We start from the raw sequence: 22,916 nt of genomic DNA on the forward strand, positions 1-22,916 counted from the left end.
CTTATCATGCCTAACCTTGTACTTGGCCTGGCTCTTTTCCAGCTGTTCCTGTACTGCCTGGTGGATCTCTTGGATCTGTTCAATGAACCTAGTTGCCCTGTCCACATCACTGTGTCTATCAACCATGGTATCTTTACCAAAGACAAAATCCAAGGGAGACCTTGGTATGAAACCAAAGTAGGTCTCAAAAGGAGATCTCTGGGTAGAAGAGTGTTTGGCTCTATTGTAAGCATGCTGCACATAACACAAGTGTTCATCCCAAAGCTTAGGGTGTTTGCTACAATATCCTCTCAGTAACTGGATCACTGTCCTGTTAACTACTTCTGTCTGGCCATCTGTTTGTGGATGAAAAGCTGTGCTTTTCTTTAATTTGGTGTCCATTAGTTCCCATAGACTGGACCAAAACTTTCCCACAAATCGGGTGTCTCGATCAGATATAATAGAAGTGGGTAATCCAAAATGAACCCATACATGTTCAAAGAATAATTTTGCAATTTGTTCAGCTGTAATCTGTTTACTACAGGGTATCAAAATACACATTTTGCTGAACCTATCCACAACAACATATAGATAATCATGACCTTTCCTAGATTTAGGCAGTCCTCCCACGAAATCCATGGAAATGCTTTCCCAAGGGTGAGAAGGAACTGGCAATGGAGTGTATAAGCCTAGTTTTCTGTTACTGGGCTTGCTTTTAGCACACATAGCACATCCCTTTACATATCTAGAAACTGTCTCACTCATTCTTGGCCAATAGCAGAACCTTTGCAACTGTGCAACTGTTTTACTTACCCCAAAGTGACCTGATATCAGAGAAGTGTGTGCTTCCCTAATTATCTTTGCTCTCTCAGTTTGTGGAATGCAGAGTTTCCCACAATGATATAAGAGTCGGTCCTTTACATGATAGTCCAATTCTTCTACTCTTTTGCCTTGACTCAAAGTTGCATATACATCTTTAAAGTCCATATCCTGAGCATATTGTTCTATGTAGCTTTCATGCAGCACATAATTATGCTTAAGTAGGGTAGATGCATTTATAATGGGTCTAGATAACATGTCTGCAACCTTGTTATGTATGCCCTTTTTATATCTAATGACCAAATGAAACTGTTGTAGAAAACCCATCCACCTATAATGTCTTGATTGTTGCAACTTAGTTTGGGAGTGTAGGTATTGAAGTGGCTGATGATGAGTATGTATTACTGTTTCTTTGCCCATTAAGTAATGTTTCCACTTTTTCACACTCTGAACTAATGCATACAATTGCTTATCATATGTAGGATAGTTGAATATTGTAGGATTAAAAGTCTCAGAATGATAACATATGGGTTTACCGTGCTGTGACAACACTGCTCCCATGGTATAGTCACTGGCATCAATTTGGATCTCAAATGGTCTTTGTAGATCTGGTAGTGCTAGTACAGGTGCTGTACTAATTTTTTCTTTCAAGGTGTCGAAGGCTTTCTGCTGTTTACCTCCCCACTGAAACACCTTGTTCAATCCTGTAAAAGCATGTAAGGGAGCTGTAATTGAGGAAAAGTTTGAAATGAACTTCCTCCAATATTGTGCTGCTCCTAAGAAGCTTCTCACTTCTGTAGCAGACTTGGGTTTAGGCCAGTTTACAATGACTGCCACTTTAGAGGGATCTATTTTCAGTTCACCTTCCCCTACTATATGACCCAAACAATTTAGAGAGGTTTTGCAAAATTCACATTTGGAGAGTTTAACATAAAGTTTTTCTCTTTTCAAAACATCTAATGTCTGCTTAACATGCTTTAAATGTTCTTCCCATGTTCTACTAAAAATCGGAATGTCATCCAGATACACAATAACAAAAGCATCAAGAAAAGGTCAGAGTACATCATTCATTAATCTCATGAAAGTAGCAGGGGCATTGGTCAAGCCAAAAGGCATAACCAACCATTCATACAATCCCTGCTTTGTTTTGAAAACAGTCTTCCATGCATCTTGTTCTGCAACTCTGACCTGATGGTATCCACTGTGCAAATCCAGCTTGGTGAAATAAACAACTTCCTTCAGTTGATCTAAAAGATCATCTATGCGAGGAAGGGGATAACGATTTTTTATTGTTATCTTATCCAGTGCTCGGTAATCAATGCACATTCTCCACGAGCCATCTTTCTTTCTCACCAAAACGATTGGTGACCCACATGGTGATGTGCTAGGCCTGATGAATCCTTTCTCGAGCAACTCATGCACCTGCTTCTTGATTTCAGAATTCTCTAAAGCAGATAACCTATACATCCCAATGTTAGGCAAAGGAACATATTGCTATAAAATAATATCATGTACTATTCCCTTTTTGGGTGGCAGACCTTGAGGTTCTTGAAACAAGACATCATACTCAGAAACAATCTTTTCTATATCAGCTTGTTGATCAGAATTACAGCCCTCAAATACATTGGTTTTATCAGTTTTCTTTTCCTTTACAACCATTAGTAAGAACTGTTTGCATGAATTTATCATTCTTTTCATCTGTCCTGAGTTTATGAGAGTATAATTATTCTTGAGCTTATGAGCTCTCACAAAGTATTCGATTCCATCTTTAACAAGTAGATACTTGTTCTTGGCTCTATAGAAAATAGCCTTTTTATCATACAAGTAAGGTCTTCCTAAAGCAATTCCACACATATCCAAAGGAATTACATCTAACACGACCTCGTCTACAAACGCTGACCCAAAAGAAAACTTGAGTTTGCATTGTCTAGTCACTTGTAGTTGTGCTTTATCATTCAACCATCTTAATGGGTATGGCTTCTTATGAGGTGTAGTTGCTAATCCCAATTTCTTCACAATTGCTTCAGAAATCAGATTTACTTGTGAGCCACTATCAAACAAAGTATCAATCTTTTGATTTTTGGAAACAACTCGAATATGGAAAAGCTCATGCCTTTTTCTCTCATGTTCTTCATCAATAACAAATTGAGCAGAATTACTAGTAGATGCTTCAGAATTCTTACCTTTTATACCTGTGGCTGCAATGATTGTTTCATCTCCCGAGTCTGACCCCAAATCTTTCTGAATAGTTGCAGCAGTCTTCTTCTTCTTGCCCTCGGACTTCTTAGGTCTCAGCTTTAGATGCAGAATCCAACAATGCTCATCATCATGCCCCTCCTTTTTACAATGAGTGCATGAAGCTTTGCCTTTATGTGCAGTGTTAGCCTTCCTTGCTTTCCACTTCTGCTTTCTTTTCTCCTTGCTCTTGCTTACAGTGGATTTGGATGGTCCCCCAACTTCTGGATTTCCTTTCTTTCCTCTAGCTTCTAGATGAGTAGCTTGTACAGATACCTCATCTATACTAGTGGGATTAAACATGAGAATGGTATGCCTCATGTAGCTGTGTAGACCACCAATTTACTTCAAAATAGTTTCTGGTGAGTCTAATGAGCTACCCAACATCAATGCTCTCTTTCGAAACTCTTGAGTATACCCTTGTACACTTTACCCTTTCAACTGCCGAAGAGTTTGCCAACTCATCATGGCTTGTTGCATGTAGGCCAATGGATAGAACTGTTTTTTGATTGCAGTAACAAATTCACTCCAGACAGAGATGGTCTTACCATGCTCCGTCATGTCTGCCTAGGTTCTGCCTTCCCACCAAACCAAGGCAGTGCCCCCTAGGTGAAGGCTTGCCAGCTGAATCTTGCTCTTGTCTGAGTCTATATTTTGTACTTTGCAATACACATCAATTTGTCTAATCCAATTGTCCAACTTTTCAACATTTAGCTCTCCATCATATATAGGCAAATCAAATTTAACATCTAGCTTAATCAAAGATGCCTTCTTATTATGCACAGGGCTACTAGGAGGTGTAGGGAAGCTTTCTTCTTTCCCTTTCCTTTGGAGTGATCATGGGAATGAGATTCATCTTCTTCTTTATCTTGCTTAGAGCCTGATGAATCTTCATCCTTATGCTTTCTAAAGTCCCTATACATTTCTTCTACCATAGACTTTATAGCTAGGAAACTTTCTATGAATTAAAGGTCTGGCCCTATAGAACCTTCTTCTGACATTGTCTTTCGAGAATAGACTCTCCCAATTTCACGATTAGTTTCCACCAACTCTCCTTCTCCTAATTTGAGCTTTGATCTAGTGAGCATTCATAGTTAAACCAACACAAGCTTGTCTGACCTTACAACCTAGAGCTCTGATACCACTTGATCTGATAATCACCCTATGAGTGACCTCAGTTGAAGATTTATTAAACAAAAAGGTATTACAGACTCATGTGATGGTGTGTGTGTTCTGTGTTATTTAAGCAACGGATCAATCAGATTGCCAATACACAGAAAATAAGTGGAAAGACAGCAGAGAAATATAGTAAGCAACACAAAGACACAAGCAATTTTTAATAAGGAGTTCACCCTATTCTCCAGGGCTACGTCTCCGGTCCAGCTTCAGTGGTGGCCTTGTTTTATTGTGTCTTTCAGCAGAGAAATTACAATGCAGGGACTCAATATGAGTTCTCCTGAAGCAGATTTTACTTCGCAGGGTGGTTCTTGGATTCCCCAAGCCACTTGGAGTACACAAACTCTTGTTCTTCCTACCAACTCTGTGACCCTTGGTCTACAGTGGAAAGACCCAACTATGGTGCTCAATCCGGACAGATTCCTCTATGGGAAGGCTTGAATCTTCAAGCTCTCTGGTGCTCGATGCTGCCCGTGGTCAGCTTGGCCCTCTGTCTCCTCTGCTTGGCTTTACTGCTCTCTGTGCTCAGTCCTCCTCTCAGGGTTCACTGTTCATTGTCTCTGTTGGTCGCTTGGACTCTTCTCTATTCCTCTCTATTCAACTGTCTCTATTCTTGGCTTTAGCCATTCGATCTCCACGGCTGTTCGGTTCCTCTCCTGCCTATATCGATTCGCCTACCACCTGTGTGCTTGGAGTTCCCTGTTCGGCGTCAGCATGAACGCTCGAGAAGTAGCCACGCGTCTCCATCGGAACAACGCCAACCCATTCGTTAATTCGTTTCTTTCTCCACCGCGGCGGTCAACGGATTCCAAATCCCCTTAAATTGCGGGTTAATTTCATGTCGATTTCGCTTCTATCTATCGGGCGCAATCTCAGGCGTCCGATCTGGGCTCCTCAAGATTCGACGTTATTTGCACGTCGAGTGCTATTGACTTGCTTGACCGATAACGCGCGATCATGGCGGTTTTTCTCTCACCTCCGCTGCCACGCATCGATCGCTGAGTGGGATCGCTCCGCTCTCCTCCAAAACCTCTTACTGTTCAAGTGCACTCCAATCAAACCTCCGGTTTCCAGGTCGTGGGTCCCACTGTCGTACGTTGGCGCTTTTCGTTTCTTCGCCCACGATCCTCTAGTCCCAACGTGACTGAGTGCTTAAGGCTCTTCCATTTCGGCCCTGTTCGCCCAATGGTGCGTGATTAGCGCTAATCGCACATCGAAAATCAGCTCCTTTTCTTGTTCCGGGGCTCCCAGGGGCTACATCGATCTCCTGCGTAGTCTCCATGGGCCTCGGTCAGCACACTTTGATCGAGGTCCTCGTCGTTCTGCGCCGGCTGCCATGGCCACTGGTTCAGGGTGTTTTTGATTGCTGTTTTGGATTCTTCAAGGATTTGTTTCGTCCCGATATAGTCATGGTCCTTTGACAGTCGTTTATGGATCCGATTTGGATCAATGGAAGACCGCCTTTATGAGGCTGATGGATGACATCTTGTAGCCTTTCACCAAATTTTGCGTGGTTGTATATTTGGACAACATCCTCATCTTCAACAAGAGTTGGGAAGAGCACTTGCAACATATTCGGTAGGTCCTTCAAATCCTGAGACAACACTAGCTATGTGTCAACCTGGAGAAGTGATCATAACTTCTTCTAATTTATATTAGAGTTTTGTGTTGCGGTTCTCTCATATTACTTGGACCTTGAGTCAAGTTACCAAAGGCGGAGCAAAAGAATTTTTTTTTTGGTCTGAAGCACAACAAAAGGAATTCGTTGAATTAAAACACCGCCTTTACTTTACACTAGTCCTCGCCTTGCTAGACCTACAACAACCATTTGAGATTGAGACACATGCCTTAGATTATGTTATTGGTGATTTCCTCACTCAGGAAGGGCACCCAATGGACTATCACAATGAGACAATCTCTGATATTGTTCGTAGGCACCCCACCTATGATAAGGAAATGTACTCTATCATGCAGGCCTGCCAACAATGGAAGCATTATATTATGGGGAAGGAGATGATCATCCACATGGATCACTAGCCTCTTCTAGTTATGCAGACATAGGGGAAGTTGCAGAATGATCACCATTAGAAATGGTCCACATACTTGCAACAATTCCATCTAAACATAAAGCACAAAAAGGGAAGCACCAACCATGTCGCACATTGCCTCAATCGACCCCCGATTGTGGCATTGAGTACAATTCTCAACTCTTGTGGGTACAAGACCTTTGGATGGCCACAACTATATGAAAGTGACTTAGAGTTCGCTGCCACCTACAAGATGTTGATGGATGAGAAACCAATTCCAAACTTCCACCTTTAGGATGGACTGTTGTGCTATCTGGGACATCTTTGTGTTCCTTCAAGCGAGCATGCCAAGCTGATTTGGGAGGCACATTACAGTAGGGTCGCATGACACTTTGGTGTTGAGAAGACAATGGAAGTACTGTAAAAATATTTTTATTGGCCAAAACTCCAACAAGATGTTGGAAAATATATCAAATCTTGCACTGCCTGTGCCATCGCTAAGCCAACCATTAAGAAGCAAGGCATGTACTCTCCTTTTTCCTACTTTTAACCAACCTTGGGAATCCATCTCCATGGACTATATGTCTAGCCTTCCTTCTACCAAGCATGGTAATGACTATGTATTTGTGGTCGTCAATATATTTACTAAGATGGGTATATTGATGGCCTAAAAGAATAGCATCATAATAGAAGGCACTACCAAACTCTTCTTCGAACAAGTGTGGGTTCATTTTGGGATTCCACAAACCATTATATCAGATCGAGATAGCAGGTTCCTGAGCACATTTTGCTCGAGCCTCTAGTCGTTATTTGACACTAAGCTCACCAAGTCGACTGCATTCCATTCGCAGACTGATGGCTAGACAAAGATTGCCAACATGGTAATAATGCACATACCATGCATGTACAACTCCAAGCATCCACGAGCATGGGATGAGAGTCTTCCCTATGTGCAACACAACTATAAAAAAGCTCTCCATAGCTTAACTAACCACAACCCCTTTCAAGTGGGCATGGATTTCAACCATTGTGTCCCATTGATGTCACAATGCCTCTTGTGACTACACAGGCAAAATATGCACATGTTTAGTCTGAAGTTGATAAAGCCACCAGATTTATTGAATGCATCCAACACATCCGCCAATAGGTCCATGATATCCTGGATAAAGCCAATGCCAAGTACAAACAACGTCATGATCAACATCAGGTGCCACATAAGTTTCAAGTGGGTGACAAAGTTTGGTTACATTTGTAGAAGGAACACCTTACTAGAGCCCATCAGAAGCTTCAACCACTTCGATATGGGCCTTACACCATCACCAAGGTTGTGGGTGACAATGCTTTCGAGCTCAACATTCCCCCATTCCTTGGCCTGCACCTAGTGTTCAATGTGGACCGCCTTCGGCCATACTTTCCACCATTGTTGGACACATCAGACATTACAAAGAGATAGAAAAAGTGCGAGAATTTGTGACACAATATATATATATATATATATATATATATATATATATATATATATATATATATATATATATATATATATATATATATATATATATATATATATATATATATATATATATATATATATATATATATATATATATATATAATTTTATTTTATTTTTATTTTTTGCCCCTCTGAGGATAACCAAATGGAGATCGTATGCCAAAGTTATGGCCCTAGGAAGGGTGGTCCAACTTACCTGAACGGGGCCCAAAACCGTTGACGCTTCATCTCCTAGGGTTAGGGTTTCACACTTAACCTTTTCCTCATTGTAACACAGTTCAAAAGGCATGTAGATGTCACATCTCTTCTCAAAGATAAGCTACTATCGCCTGAGCCAGTTTGTTCCATTCTGCATGTAAACAATTTTCAGTACTTATTATTAATTAATTGAAGTCATGTTCTTTCATTGTTCTTTGTGTTATGTTTAAATCTATATTTCATTTTGTTCCTTCATAAATTCAGATCAATTCCATGAGAGGAAAGAAGAGATCCATGGTTAGGGGTATTACTTGATTCATGAGCTTCACGAAGAAATATATCTTGATTTTATATGTATGCTATGGTGATGATTTGAACTTGATCCATGGGAATGGTTGCTAGGTCTTTGTTTCTTCATTCCTCTACAAGAGATTGCAGATCAATGTTTTGTAGATGTATTGCCTCAAAATATTTGGATTAGAAAAATCTTGGGCATTATCCTACATTTCTAGATCCTCCTGGTAATCTTCGTCAGTGAATTGTGCATGCACATCTTTTGTTGGTTGGGGTGGTCGCTGATTGGTTTGCCCAATCTCTTTCGTTTTGAGATTTTCTCCTTTGGTAGTTGTCTCATTTTCTTCTAACTGTTGGAGGGCTATGCATCGGTTATGGCCCACTGCATTTTAAGAGTTTGGATTCTCTATTCCTTTTTTGGCTGTCTTCCTTTTATTGTTGACCTTGGTAAACCCATCTTGATCTGAGGACATATTTACTTGTGCATTTTATTGGAGTTGGTTTGCTAAGAATTCTCGAAATAGATGGGCGCACACATGTAATTTTTGGCATCTAAAGGGGATTTTCTCATAATCTATTGGTTGTTCCCATATTTCATCTTCATTGGTAAACTGAATGCTTGTTGGGAGGGGCTTGGATATGTCTAGATAATCACAAAGCAAGGGCATAGGAAGTGTATTGACCTTGCTTTGTGGCATTCGAGATCATATCAAAATGCATTATGACATTACCAATGCTTTCTAAGATTCTAGGGTCCCAAAACTCCCGAGGGAGAGAATAAAGATAGACCCAGATTAGGGCCGCAAAAAAGTCTTCTTTGTTGGGGTGAAATCTTTGAACCTATGACTTCATGAATAAGTCGATTGAATTCATGAAATATGGTCCTTCCTAAAGCATGTGATCTCTATACTCCATATTGTTAAACATGGCCGTGAAGAAACCGTTGGACCCCAACTTGAGATCAAGATCCCCTTTGAGTGCATTTCTTTCAGATCCAGCTGAGCAAGGTTTTTTAGGGCAAAAGGCCTACAAATTTGCATATTACCACATGCTCTCTCATATATTTGATTTTTGCCCCTATTTTTTCTAATGGGATTTCCATGAGGGTAGCTTTCGCTGTGTAAGGAAGGCAAGAACCATTAGCTTCTGGATTGTTTGTTGCTAAAGTGGCAGATGTAGCAACTACAACTTCATTTTTGGTCACATTACATGGGTTCACCTCCGACTATAGTTTGTGAGTAGAGGAATTGTTAAATTTATGCAAATTAACCTGATTGGCTCTAAAAGCGACTACATTTCTATAGAAGGGGCCTCCTCCACTCCCGTGGGGGCACCATTAAAAGGCAAGGCATTGCTAACTGAAACAAAAATCCAAAAATAAAAATTACAAAACAAAAAAATCTAATAATTCCCCAAGATATCATATAAAATTAATATTAAATCCAATAAAAAATATATTTAATTTGATGTATAAGATTAAAATGACATATTACTTTGAAAACACAAATACACAATTCTTCTCTGATTGGCTCTAAAAGCGACTCATTTCTATAGAAGGGGCCTTCCCGTGGGGGCAATTAAAAGGCAAGGCATTGCTAACTTAAACAAAAATCCAAAAATAAAAAACAAAACAAAAAAATCTAATATTCCCCAAGATAATATAAAATTAATATAAATAATAAAAAATATATTTAATTTGATATAAAATGACATATTACTTTGAAAACACAAATACACCATTCTTCTCTCTTGTGACATCAGTAAAGACATACTCTTTGAATAGATTATTTCCAACAGTATAGTTTTCTATGGTAGATTATTTCCATAGTATAATTTTCTTCATAAAAATAATGTGTAAACACATTTTGGTGACGATAACCATTCCTCCAATTGACCATTAATTCATAGTTGTAAAGCATCGACGCCATTCAGGGTACGCAATTTATCGAGAGAGTCGAAATATTACAGTGAATCTCCTTTCAAATTCCACCAAAACATGAAATTTGAACACAGTAACCACGATCAGCGGCATTAGTCTTCAAAGCTATTCGAGTTCAAATCATAATAGCAGCATTTTGCACACGGAAATTCGGCTACAAATTATAACTTGTCAAATATTCGTCTCAAAACGGATTCGGTTCATTAAATCCGAATCTGAATTATTTGAAATATGGATTCAGTTCATTCATTCTCATGGTTAACTGAGTCCCAATCCGTATCTGATTCCGAATGAGCAAGAATTCGCAGTGTCTGTTGTGTCACATTTTCTCTGGTCTTTCAAATTCCTTCAAAGGACCTGGTAAGCTCGCGACTTACTTATTCTTACGATTTCAATATCCTAATGGTATTTTCTTGGAACTGCCTCGATGATTTAACTGTTACAATACGCGCTGTTTGATTATTTTGTTTGTGCACTTCGTCTGATCTGAGCCCGTTTGGGGTCTCGACGACTAAACATTGGGTAACCTGGCATTTACCTTAATTATTGGCTATCTACTTTCGGACCTAGGCGTTCTTTTTAGGGACAAAATAATGCACCGCTAGGGCTAGGACTCATCGCATGCATGTAGAATATGGTTCTGGTAATAGTTTTTATTTCTGTATCTTATTGGGAAGAACCTAGAAGTTGAACTTTGCACATATTCTTGAACCTGAAAACAAGTCAGGTTATGGATTGTGTGAGTTTTTCAGTTTGGCTTTCGCTGAAAGCCATAATTCCTTACTAATTTTTTTCGCCTGCATTGTCTTAATTTTACAAAGTGAGAAATATTGATAAAAATATCCATGAACATATATTGAGATATATACTTTTGAATTTTTGTTTTGAACTGGACTTTTCAGTCTGTGTTTTTCCGAATCGTTTTATATCCGAAAGTGTATATTGTAACTATGTTCAAACCGCGGTTTCGTATTTTGTCACTAAAGAAGGGTTTTAAGCAAATGGGGAAGGAAAAGGATGAAGGCGCCAAGGTTGGAGTCAAGCAGGGTCCCATGTTGGCTCATACATTCTTATATCTTATGGGTACTCTTATTTATCCTTCAAATTTGTCGAATTTCATGTAATTTAATCTGTTTTTATTTTCCTTCTGTAATATCAGGTTTTTATCTCATGTAACATGGATATGGACTTCACACCCCTTCAAAACTATGCAAGCAAGCGATGCTGTAGGGATCAATGTTTATAGAATGTAATGTTAAAGGTTTGCTTGGATCTGATAGACTACCAATGTGTCGGCGGCTCTACTTCTAATTTTTGAACACATGATGACCTTTCAATCTCAAAAATACATTTGAAAATACGGGCCTGCCTCTTTTAGCGAAGCTTTGATAAAGCCCATAAGGCATCCCATTGTGAAACTTGTTTGTTTGTGGGCAGTGTCTCAGGTCTTCTATTCTGAAGCTTGCTTTTTGGGTGGACAGTGTCACAGGTGATATCTCGCGTATTTTCATTTGCTTTGAATTTACTGATTGCCCGACAGCTTGCGGAAGAAGATTTTGCGGTAAATTGCTTCTCTATATCAGATCGTTTGCTATAACTATCAATGTGTGGGAAGGCACAAAACATATCATTCAGTGTGGAAGTTTGTTTTGTATACCATTAGTTTGTTTTATATATCAGATTGTTTGCTATAACTATCAATGTGTACGAAGGCACAAAAAAGTCATTCTGTGTGGAAGTTTGTTTTGTATACCATTGGTTTGTTTTATATATCAGATTGTTTGCTATAACTATCGATGTGTACGAAGGCACAAAACAAGTCATTCAGTGTGGAAGTTTGTTTTGTATACCATTAGTTCAATTTCCCATTTTGGCATAATGGCATCACGCTGGTATGGATTTATGGTAAGCATCTATATGGGAAATTCTGCCTTCCTATAACTTGACCCCTCATGATCTAGCATTTATTGGTGGCAAATGCTTATCTTTAGTTTGAGCGATCTACATGTTGAAATATGATGGTGCATTGAAAAGGTTTTATATTCATTTCCATAAAGCAGCTATTTGCCCTTTTGTTTTTGTACATGTCAATCTGCAATATCTCTGGACTTCATTCTTGCTTGAATTGAGATTTTGGAACTTAGTGAAGGCTTATCTTTTACATGTAGCGCTGAAATTGATTTCTCTTACTGCATAATTTTATTTCTCACTAGAATTTGTTTACCAAACATGCAATTATAGTCTACAATTCTCAACAAGAAATAAGCATTCCATTAGTTTGTGTTTTATGATATGAAATCCGTAAGAGAAAGTAGGATCTGATCGATAGCCTAAAGTAAAATTTCAGATGACGTTATGACCATATCTTTGTGTTCCGACAAAATAAAATTTGGTGGCAAGAACACGGAAATAAAAAGGGAATTCTTCCATTGTTGTCTCTCCCCATTAACAAACATTACAAGTGGTATCTCTATTATAATAAATGCGTTAATTTTGACCTTACTTGCATCTGGATCCTGAACTGTTATGCATCTGATCTTGCTGACATCATCCTAAAAGGACTCCTCGTTGTTTAGTGGACAATATCCAACAGCATCAACCACTATGATTGTCTCATCAACTTCTTCAACCACTATGGTTATCTCATCAATTTTTTCACAATGTTTCACTGAGTTTCCAAGATGTGGGAGTGGGGCAATGCATTTGGGGATGTGTGGAAGCACCTCCCAAATTCTAGGGAATTTTAGAGGGGGAGTTGTGGTATCCGACATTGGGTACCCCCTCAAAATGTTTGAAACTTGAAATAAAAATATATAAAAACTGAAACGTAAATCATTGAAATCTCATACTCAACAATGCGACAATAACATACATCATTACATGTAATATAATAAATCACAGGTGATACATGTAATGATCTAATATAATGTAATAATTATGATTCACAAATCATCTATCACCATTGTATTTTTTTCCCATGAGATATATTTATAATCCATATGAGGAATATACATGTTTTGGTCCTCAAGGGACTGCTTAGAGTCAACAGCAAGACTCAAAACCATTATGACAAACCTCATTGTGTCACATGCGGGAATTGAACCTAGGTGGAGAGTGTTACTGATCTGATTAGTAGTGTTGCTAAGGTCTTGGTAACTTGCTAGATGGGCACACACAGGGTAAGGGTTCACTCTCATTTCAGCCCTAGTCCCAACTATTTAGGCCCAACAACCTCCTAAAGGACCAAGAGAGGAGTCCCAAATATAACCTCGATTAACTCCAAATAAGATTAGTGCCTTATATGGAGTCAGTTGGAGTGGAGGTATTCATTTCTTGGAACTGCTTAATTGTAAAATATATAACTGTTGTAACAAAAATTAAACAACAAATTTAGTGGCACCAAAACATCAAAGATATATTGTGTGATCTATAGAATTTGGTCTATAGAAAAAATCTTAACCATATATATGATTATTTTATGATTTGGGCCGTTGATTGGAAAATTACAGGTCCAAAAACTTGCTGTTCCATGTAGCAGACTGTACAATTTGCAAAAGCACAGGACAACAATCTGATTTGATTATGACAGCCACCCTACAAGTGCCTTAGCACTTTTAGATGATTAGTATAGTGGTGGAAACGGTGTGAGGGTCACTATTGAGGCTTTTGGGGCCTCGCCTCAACCAAAATTTGATTGAAAAGTGAATTTCCAGCAAGTTGGATATTACTTTTCAGAAATTTTGGTGAAAACCCTCTTGGTTTTTCCACCCCTAAATATCTAGTTATAAGCTTTAAAAGTGGTTGGAAATGACTTGAAAATTACTCTAAATACACAAAATATTGATTTTAAGCACTATAGCGTAAAGGATAAAGTTTTAGGATGGATTTACTTGTATGGCTGAAAACCTTTCTGAATTCTGCATATCCAGCTTGGTACAACGATGTAATCTTTAGATCTCCAGTGCCAAACAACTAGATACAAGTGTAAAATTATCTTGAAATTAAGTTTGTACTTATTCTTGGTTAGAGTTGATAATAAACTATGAATTCCACAAGGAAAATGCTTGCTCGAATGATAAAAATGAAAAATCAGCAAGCTAAATAACCCAATGTTGCATGAAGCGGGGATGCTTTTTGGAAGCGAAGCGTCATTTTCCAAAAATCTCCAGAAGCGTCTATCATATATATATATTATCATTGCCTTTATATTCATAAAAACATCCAGGGTGCCAATTAATTGTAACTTGTAGAATATACCAAAACATGCATATTGTACACAAATCAAGAATCATGATAGAAATGGCATGCATAGTGCATTAATTATTAATTATTCGAGCATCAACCATCTAGAATCTAGAGTCCTCTCCTCTTGTTTAGCCTTTGCCTATACTTTGATTCTCTAGGGATATTAGTCAACATTGCCTAATTTTGATCAAACTTTCTAATCCAAGCCTTGTAATATGGTAGAAAAAGCTTAACATGCTTGATCAATGATTTTGACTTGAGTGAAGGGTACACTTTTGCTAAGGCCACGACAAAGGAGTTTAACAATCAACATCACCAACACTAGGGTACATATAGGGCTTGGTGCTCTTGATTAAATGTCAATCACATACCCTCTTACATGATATAATCTAGTAAAATGCCAAAATCCCATTGATCCTGAAATCTTGAAAACTGTTAAGTCTGCTGAATGAAACTATATTTTTCTGAAAATGGGATATGAAGTTCTATTTTCTCCATATGAAGTCCGATGAGGTTGGAACCACTCCCAAACATCTCGAGTCATTTCATGGTAATGTTAAAAATTTAAGTAAAAGGATGAAAATGAAAGATAAAGGAAAATGTCACTTTTACTTTAAGAATCTAACGTTACCATTAGGGAGCATCTAAGAAGCGTCTAGGGAGCATCTAGGAAGTGTCTAGGGAGCATCAAGGGAGCACCTAGGGAGTGTCGGGGAAGCATGGTTCCTCTTATAATAGTTCAAAAATTCCAAAAAAAAAAAGCCTCACGGAACTGTGCGAGTGGTTTTCAGAACCATGGTGGAACCGCGGTTTGGGCTTGTGGAACCACGGTTCAGGCCTGTGGAACCTTGTCGAAACCACGATTCTGCCTGAGGTTTGCCCACAGATCCGTTAAAGACGTGAATCCGCCTCTTGAACCGGGGGGGACAGTTCCTGCAACTCTGAAATAACCTAAACTAATTGCAGAAAAATAAAATATTTGTTTATAATATAGAGATGGTTGTTAGATAATACCGATGCCCTTTACTTTACCTTACCTTTGCTGGAATGCGAAGTCAACACCCTCTTAGGTTGATATTGCTGGTTGAATTCAAACGAGTGGGTTTGATCTTGGAAGAATTGCCTCCACTATTGCTTAATATTCTTGTTGAATTTTGAGTTTTCTTAGGAGCGACCTCTCCTTAAAGTGGTGTCTCCGGCCGTCAATCCCTGTATGTATTAGGTACGAGATCCTACACAAGTTGAAGCTCCCTTCAAGTGATGGTTTGGTTGCTTGGATTGATTTCCTTGCAAAACAAAAGAACTCAAGTGGAGTTGCCCCCTAGTCGGCCCTTTCCACATGACTAGATAGCTCCTCAATGGAAAGAATTGTTAGCCTTAAACATAGTTTTGTTAATCACCAAAAATAGTTAGATTAAAAGAAACCCGAGAACAATATGAAGAAAAAGAATTAAGACAAAATTTATTCCACTCAATGTGTAAAAAAATATTACACAAGGGTTTGCAAAAAGTGAGCTCTTTTTTGTTGTTGGCTTGATCCAAGAGGGATTTGAACCTTGAATCACATGGCTTACATAATATTTCATAACATGGAAATCGCCAATTGAGCTTCCCCCATGGGCTCTAAAAAGTGATCTCTTTGTTATAATAACACTTATCTTGATTCTCAATTAACAACAACAACAATACAATGAGGGGAGGCTATCCTTTATAGACAAAATTTTAAGGGCTAGATAACGACTAGTTTTGACTTGCCCTCAACAAAATATTTTACCAGTCTTCCACATGTTGGAGACTTAGTAAATAATTCATGAAATATTACAAAATAATTTTTAATTCACCCACTAGGGTGTCGACTTAGACAAATCTCGATGATTTAGCTCAAAATTTCCCTTTGCTCATGATCCATGATGGTCAATACTCAAAATCTAAACAATAGTAGCTCAACGTTCAACTTGGTCACCCTTCAAAAATTTGACTTGGTGTAATATTCCTAATTAGCCATGGCTAATTGGAATATTCGATTTTGCTCAATTTTGCCTTCTATAGTTGTTTATAAATAAAAGGTGAGGAAAGGGGGACATAACTCACTCTTTGAATAAAGTCACTCCCTAGTAGCACAATGTTGTAACTTAAAAGGGGAGCCAAGGGGGCCAAAGGACCACGTAAAGAAGGCGGCCCACGTAGACACTTGGAGGGACTGCGCAGATGGAGGAGCACGTGGCAAGAGAGAGGCTACGTTGGAGGAGGTGGGCCTTAGGGTTTTGAGAGAGGCCAACGCTATAAAGGAGAGAGGAGCCTCCTCATTTGGGGCATTGGATTATGTTGCATTTGAGCTAGTCACTTCGACTTAGAGCACGTTGGCTGTTTAGCCTGTCTGCAGCACTGTTTAGTGCATCGAGTGTCTCCGTTCGGAGATCTCACCCTTAGCCCCGGGGGACTTCGAGTGCCTGCTCGGGCAAGGTAGTTTCATCAGTATTTTGCAGGAGGAGCGATCTCTGGAGTTGAGGAGGAACTGAGCATTTTGATGACTGCACAGTCTTGAGAGGGGAGGACGCAGTCTCTTTTGGTAGGAGCTCCGGATTGGGTTTATGTGGAGGATTTGAGCTTGGAGATTGAGCAAGGGATCAGCCCTTGCATATTGGAGGATTTTGGCAGAGTCTCGGGTAGAGTTTTGGAGGATTCTCTTCAGGGGCAGCGCAGAGCCTTGAGGGATAGCGTAGATCCTCAAGGGGGTGATTTTTGGGGGTCAGCTATTTTAGAAAAGCTTTCTGGGCTTTTCTGGGTTTATTGAGCAGAGGTTGATTCCAGAGTTTCAGCATTTTTTTGGGGGGGGACAACACTAAATCCTCACTTGATTCCAGCAGTAGCAGGAGCACAACAGTTCTCCGGCAGCTTGGACGCAGTTCAGAGAGAGGCCATTTCCTTACCATTATGAGTATATTTCTTCACTTTCCTCGTGCAAGTCGAGGTGCTATCTTTCTGATCACCTCTTGTTCTCTTTCCATTACTCAGTATAATAAAATGGCTTAGCATTTCTCTCCGCATTTCTTGAGTATCTGCTTATATTCCATGTATACATTATTGTATGTTGCACTATTGTTATTTTATTTTTTATCTCTTTGAGCTCCTCAGCTACTATACCACTCGTGTGTTTTTCTCCTATACTCTTAGACAGAGTCTGGAAAGGAGCAGGTAGCCTCCAGATCTCGTCCTCTTTTAAGAGGCGACATATTCGGTAAACGCCCTCTTAGTCCATCTTTGGTTGGAGTTTGCTTGTGTTTGAGGGATACCCCTGATAAGAGATATTACAGTGGTATTAGAGCATAGATCTGGCTCAGCCTGTGGAGCTAGCAGTCTATGACACCGAGGGAGAAGCTCTACATCTGTTACAGAGGTAGGAAATATAGAGATAGTGAGCGTAGGTTGGAGAACACCTATGGAGAGGGAGACTGTGTTCAGGTGGTGGACACAGAATATGAGGAGCCTGTGGTGAACACAGAACAGGAGGAGCCTGTGGTGGACGTAGAGCAAGAGGATCCGATGGCAGATGAGGATGGGAAGAGATTTGCGGACATGCTCCTCAAATCAGTGCAGGATCTGTCGAGGCAAATCGAGGTGATGGGGCAGAGATTCATGGCGGTGGAGGCTAGACAGCATGAGAACCCACGGGTTTTCCAGGTTGGTGAGGGATCAGGTACATCCCACCATTTGCCAGAGCAAGGTGCCACTTAGCGTGATACTACTTAGTAGATGGCCTCACATGCTCCTACACGCTCTACCATGCCCACTTTCCTAGGAGCAGACACGGGGGTCGGAGCCCAGCAGGTGGTAGAGCCCGGTCATATGGGCGATTATTTTGCAGAACCAGGCCTATGGGCAGGAGTTCAGGGATGCTCTCTCATTCAGAGACTTTGTTCAGCACCAACGAGATAATAGATCCTGTGACCATCATAAAGGATACCAGCATTATCATGATGGAGACACCCACCACACAGCTAGTAGATTCCACTTGCCTACGTTTGATGGCTCATCGAACAGTTCGACAAAGTCATGGGTGGAGAAGCTGGACATCTATTTCCAGCTTAACCAGACGTCGGAGACAGAGGCCATCAAGGTGGCGACATTACATTTGGATGGTGAGGCCCAGGACTATTGGTTCCATGGGATGGTTACACTCGGACACTCCACAGTGACGACATATGTCGAGTTCACCAGGAGATTGATAGAGAGGTTTGACCGGGGGGGTCCGGAACAACACTTTGTTGAGCTGACGAGGCTCAAACAAATCGGGAACCTAGAGACCTACATTGCAGACTTCTTGAGGGTTTTAGTGATGGTGCCAGATCTATCCGCGACACGGAGGATCTACATGTTTGTTGAGGGGTTAGCAGAGCCACTTCGGGGTCTAGTCAGATCCACTAGACCAGCCACACTCCAGGATGCTATTAGCAGGACCCGAGACTTACAGGATGCCTTACCTAGGACCCGGACATCTCACCCCCAGAGACAGGCTTTCCAGCCTAAGGGGAAGGATGTGAGGATTCCACCTCCAAAGGGGAATCCAGGACGAGCACAGATTGATGATGATGCCAGGAGGGAGCTGAAGAAGAAGCAGTTGTGCTTTACCTGTCAGGAGCCGTGGGCACCGGGACATAGATGTGTTGCTGGCAAAGCACATTTTATTGAGGTCTTCTCCGAGAGCAGCGGGGAAGAGGATGAGGAGGATGATGTGGAGGCAGGAGATAGTCATACTGCGCAGGATCCTTTGCGACCTCCACCACCAACAGCAGGTGGTGCAACTTTTGCACCTATCGGAGGGGCCCTTGCAGCATTGCGAGGAGTTCCCAAGTATTTGACGATGCGTGTACGGGGGACAGTACGTGGCCAATGAGTATCAGTTTTGGTTGACAGTGTGGCAACCCACAACTTCATTGATGCACAGATGGTTGAGCGGAGAGGTATACAGACAGAGAGCTTCGATGGCTTTTCAGTTTTGGTCCCAAGAGATCAGACCATGGTGTGTGCTCGTTATGTCCCAGACTTATCAGTGACGATGGGCACCTACACACTGACTGACCACTTTTTCATGGTCAATATTCCGGACACCAACATGATACTGGGTGTTCAGTGGCTTATTACTCTAAAAAGGGTCACGACAGATTGGAAGGCCCTAAAGATGGAGTGGGATGATGAGAAGACAGGGAGGCATGAGAAGATACGGGGACAACACACATATCCGCCTCAAACTGTTTCGGCTCATCGGATGGAGGCAGTGTTGCGGAAGGGAGACGTAGAGTGGGCAATGGAGCTGCGTGCATCAGAGGTAGGGACTATAGGGCGGACAGTGCACCCAGAGATACAGTCCATCCTGGACCAGTATGCCACAGTGTTTGGGGAGATTCCGCCGGCACAGCCACCGGACCGGGGGTTTGAGCACACCATTGAGCTTGAGCAGGGCATATAGGCAGTGATTACTACCCCCTATAGGCATCCCAAGGCCTATGGGGATGAGATTGAGCGGGCCATTCAGGAGTTGCTGGCTCTTGGGCACATTCGGCCGAGCACGAGTCCTTTTGCTTCTTCAGTGGTGTTGGTGAAGAAGAAGGATGCCACATTTAGGATGTGCATTGACTACAGGGCCCTGAACAAGAAGACCCTGAAGAACAGGTACCCCATACCCAGGATCGATGAGTTGAGAGGAGCACAATTCTTCTTAAAGATTGATTTGAGATCTGGGTACCATCAGATTTGCGTGAGGGAGCAGGACATTCCCAAGACCGCCTTCAGGTGTCACTATGGGCACTTTGAGTTTTTGGTGATGCCCTTCGGGCTAACCAATGGCCCAGCTACATTCCAGTCTTGCATGAATCACATCTTCTGCAGACACTTAAGGAAGTTGGTGTTGGTGTTCTTTGATGATATTCTCATTTACAGCAGGACTTGGGAGGAGTATCTCTAGCACATTGAGACAGTGTTGCGTATCTTGGAGGAGCAGCAGTTCTATGCCAAGCTCTCCAAGTGTGAATTTGGGTTGACGGAGATGTTGTACTTGGGACACATCATAGGGATGGACGGAGTGAGAGTCCACGAGAAGAAGATCAGGGCCATCAGAGATTGGCCGGAGCCGAGGAATGTGACAGAACTTTGGGGATTCATTGGCATTTGTACTTACTACCGGAAGTTCTTCAAGAGTTTCTCACAGCTTGCTGCACCCCTGACAGATCTGACAAGGAAGGGGGCATTCAGTTGGTCGGATACAACGCAGCGAGCCTTTGACGGGCTCAAGGAGGTTAGCTGCCCAGTGCTTGCATCGCCGGATTTTTCGCAGCTATTTGTTTTGGAGTGTGATGCGTTGGGAGAGGGGATCGACGCAGTGTTGATGCAGGGAGGTCACCCTATCGCCTTTGAGAGTCAGAAGCTCCTTCCGCATGAGAGGTTGTATTCTATATACGACAAGGAGATGCTGGCCATTATGCATGCATTGGCCAAATTCCGTCAGTATTTAGTGGGTAACAGGTTCAAGGTGAGGATTGATCACAATAGCCTTAGGTTCTTTTTGGAGCAGAAACAGCTACAGGAGAGGCCGCAGAAGTGGATCAGTAAGATCCAAGCGTATGACTTTGACATTGAGTATGTCAAGGGTAAGAACAACGTGGTAGCAGATGCCCTTTCACGTAGACCAGCCACGTTGTCTCTTATGAGCTTGGACACAGATTGGAGGGCTCGACTCTTAGTAGAGTACTCCAAGGACAGATTTGCATGTGAGGTTCTAGATGGGTAGGTGGCGGATGACAGGTACGGGGTAGTCGATGAGATCATCTACGATAGGGACCGGATCTTCTTGACTAAGGGATCTCAGCTCAAGAAGAAGATACTTCAAGCATCACATGATTCACCATTGGTCGGCCATTAGGGGTTTACCAAAACCTACAGGGCCATTAGAGAGAGGTTCTCATGGAAGGGCCTCAAGGAGGACGTACTCCAGCATATTCGGGAGTGCGATATTTGCCAGAGGAACAAGGGGGAGATGAGCCATCCCGCAAGATTATTGCAGCCTTGTCCCATTTCGGAGGGGAAATGGGAGTCTATTTCGATGGATTTCATCACAGGGTTGCCCATGGTGCAGGGTAAGGATTGTATCTTTGTCATCGTTGATTGACTGACAAAGTACACACACTTTTTCGCCATATCCGCACACTACACAGCAGCGTAGGTCGCTGAGCTGTTCTTCAGAGAGGTCTTTAGGCTACATGGTCTTCCTAAGACCATCATTAGTGACAAGGACAACCGTTTCATGGGCGGGTTTTGGCAGGAGCTTTTTCGGTTGGTGGGGACGGAGTTGACACTGAGTACCAATTATCACCCACAAACGGACGGGCAGACAGAGATAGTTAACAAGTGGCTGGAGGGCTACTTGCGTAACTATGTCAGTGGGCAACAACAAGCATGGCTGAAGTGGCTCCATTTGGGGGAGTACTGCTACAACACTACACATCACATGTCCATTGGTATGTCACCATTCTATGCTTTGTATGGATATCATCCTTTATCTTTTGCTGATGTGATGTTTGGTGCTAGCAAGGCTCCGAGAGCCAAGATTTGGATCCAAGAGAGTCAGGATATCCTTCGAGCTAATATGGCTACAGCGCAGAACCAGCAGAAGCTGTATGCTGATAGGGGTTGGGTGGAGAGACAGTTTGAGGTAGGGGACTTGGTCTACTTATGATTATAGCCATACCGACAGTCGTCACTGAAGTAGAAGGGAGCTGAGAAGCTCAAGCCCCGCTTTTATGGGCCATACAGGGTGATACACAGGATTGGACAGGTTGCGTATGAATTGGAGTTGCCCCAAGGCAGCAAGATTCATAATGTTTTTCATGTATCATGCTTGAAGAAGACATTAGGGCAGCAAGTGACAGTGACAGATGAGCTACCACCCACAGATGATGAGGGGCATTTGGTGTTGCAGCCAGAGGCTATTATTGATACTAGGGAGAGGCAGCTGCGGAGCAGGACGGTACGGGAATTCTTGGTGAGGTGGAAGAATTTACTGGATGAGGATGCCACTTGGGAGAGTGAGAAAATTTTGCAGCATCCATCACTTCAGTTGCTTGAGGATAAGCAACATTTTGCCGGGGGAGACTGTAATATTCCTAATTAGCCATGGCTAATTGGAATATTCGATTTTGCTCAATTTTGCCTTATATAGTTATTTATAAATAAAAAGGTGAGGAAAGGGGGACATAACTCACTTTTTGAATAAAGTCACTCTCTAGTAGCACAACGTTGTAACTTAAAAGGGGAGCCAAGGGGGCCAAAGGATCACGTAGAGAAGGGGGCCCATGTAGACACTTGGAGGGACTGCGCAGATGGAGAAGTAGCACGTGGCAAGAGAGAGGCTAGGTTGGAGGAGGTGGGCCTTAGGGTTTTGAGAGAGGCCAACGCTATAGAGGAGAGAGGAGCCTCCTCATTGGGGGCATTGGATTAT

At 41.5% G+C, this 22,916-nt stretch overlaps 1 protein-coding gene across 2 annotated transcripts in view; it reads left to right on the forward strand.

Moving 5' to 3' along the window:
• Positions 1–10,108: 10,108 nt before the first annotated feature.
• Positions 10,109–22,916, forward strand: part of LOC149167781 (lipid transporter) — a 265,433-nt gene continuing 252,625 nt past the window's right edge. The window contains exons 1-3 of one of the 2 annotated variants that reach the window (XM_089433148.1): positions 10,109–10,540; positions 11,167–11,263; positions 11,662–11,741. In XM_089433148.1, coding sequence (XP_089289274.1) covers positions 11,182–11,263; positions 11,662–11,741 — 162 coding nt within the window. In that variant the 5' untranslated portion in view covers positions 10,109–10,540; positions 11,167–11,181. The remainder of the gene's footprint in view (positions 10,541–11,166; positions 11,264–11,661; positions 11,742–22,916) is intronic. The other variant, XM_089433150.1, reaches the window with a different exon arrangement.

This window comes from Pinus tabuliformis, chromosome 5_1, assembly GCF_031772625.1.
Source record: "Pinus tabuliformis cultivar Carrire ecotype Pingquan chromosome 5_1, CPIR1, whole genome shotgun sequence".
Taxonomy (NCBI): domain Eukaryota; kingdom Viridiplantae; phylum Streptophyta; class Pinopsida; order Pinales; family Pinaceae; genus Pinus; species Pinus tabuliformis.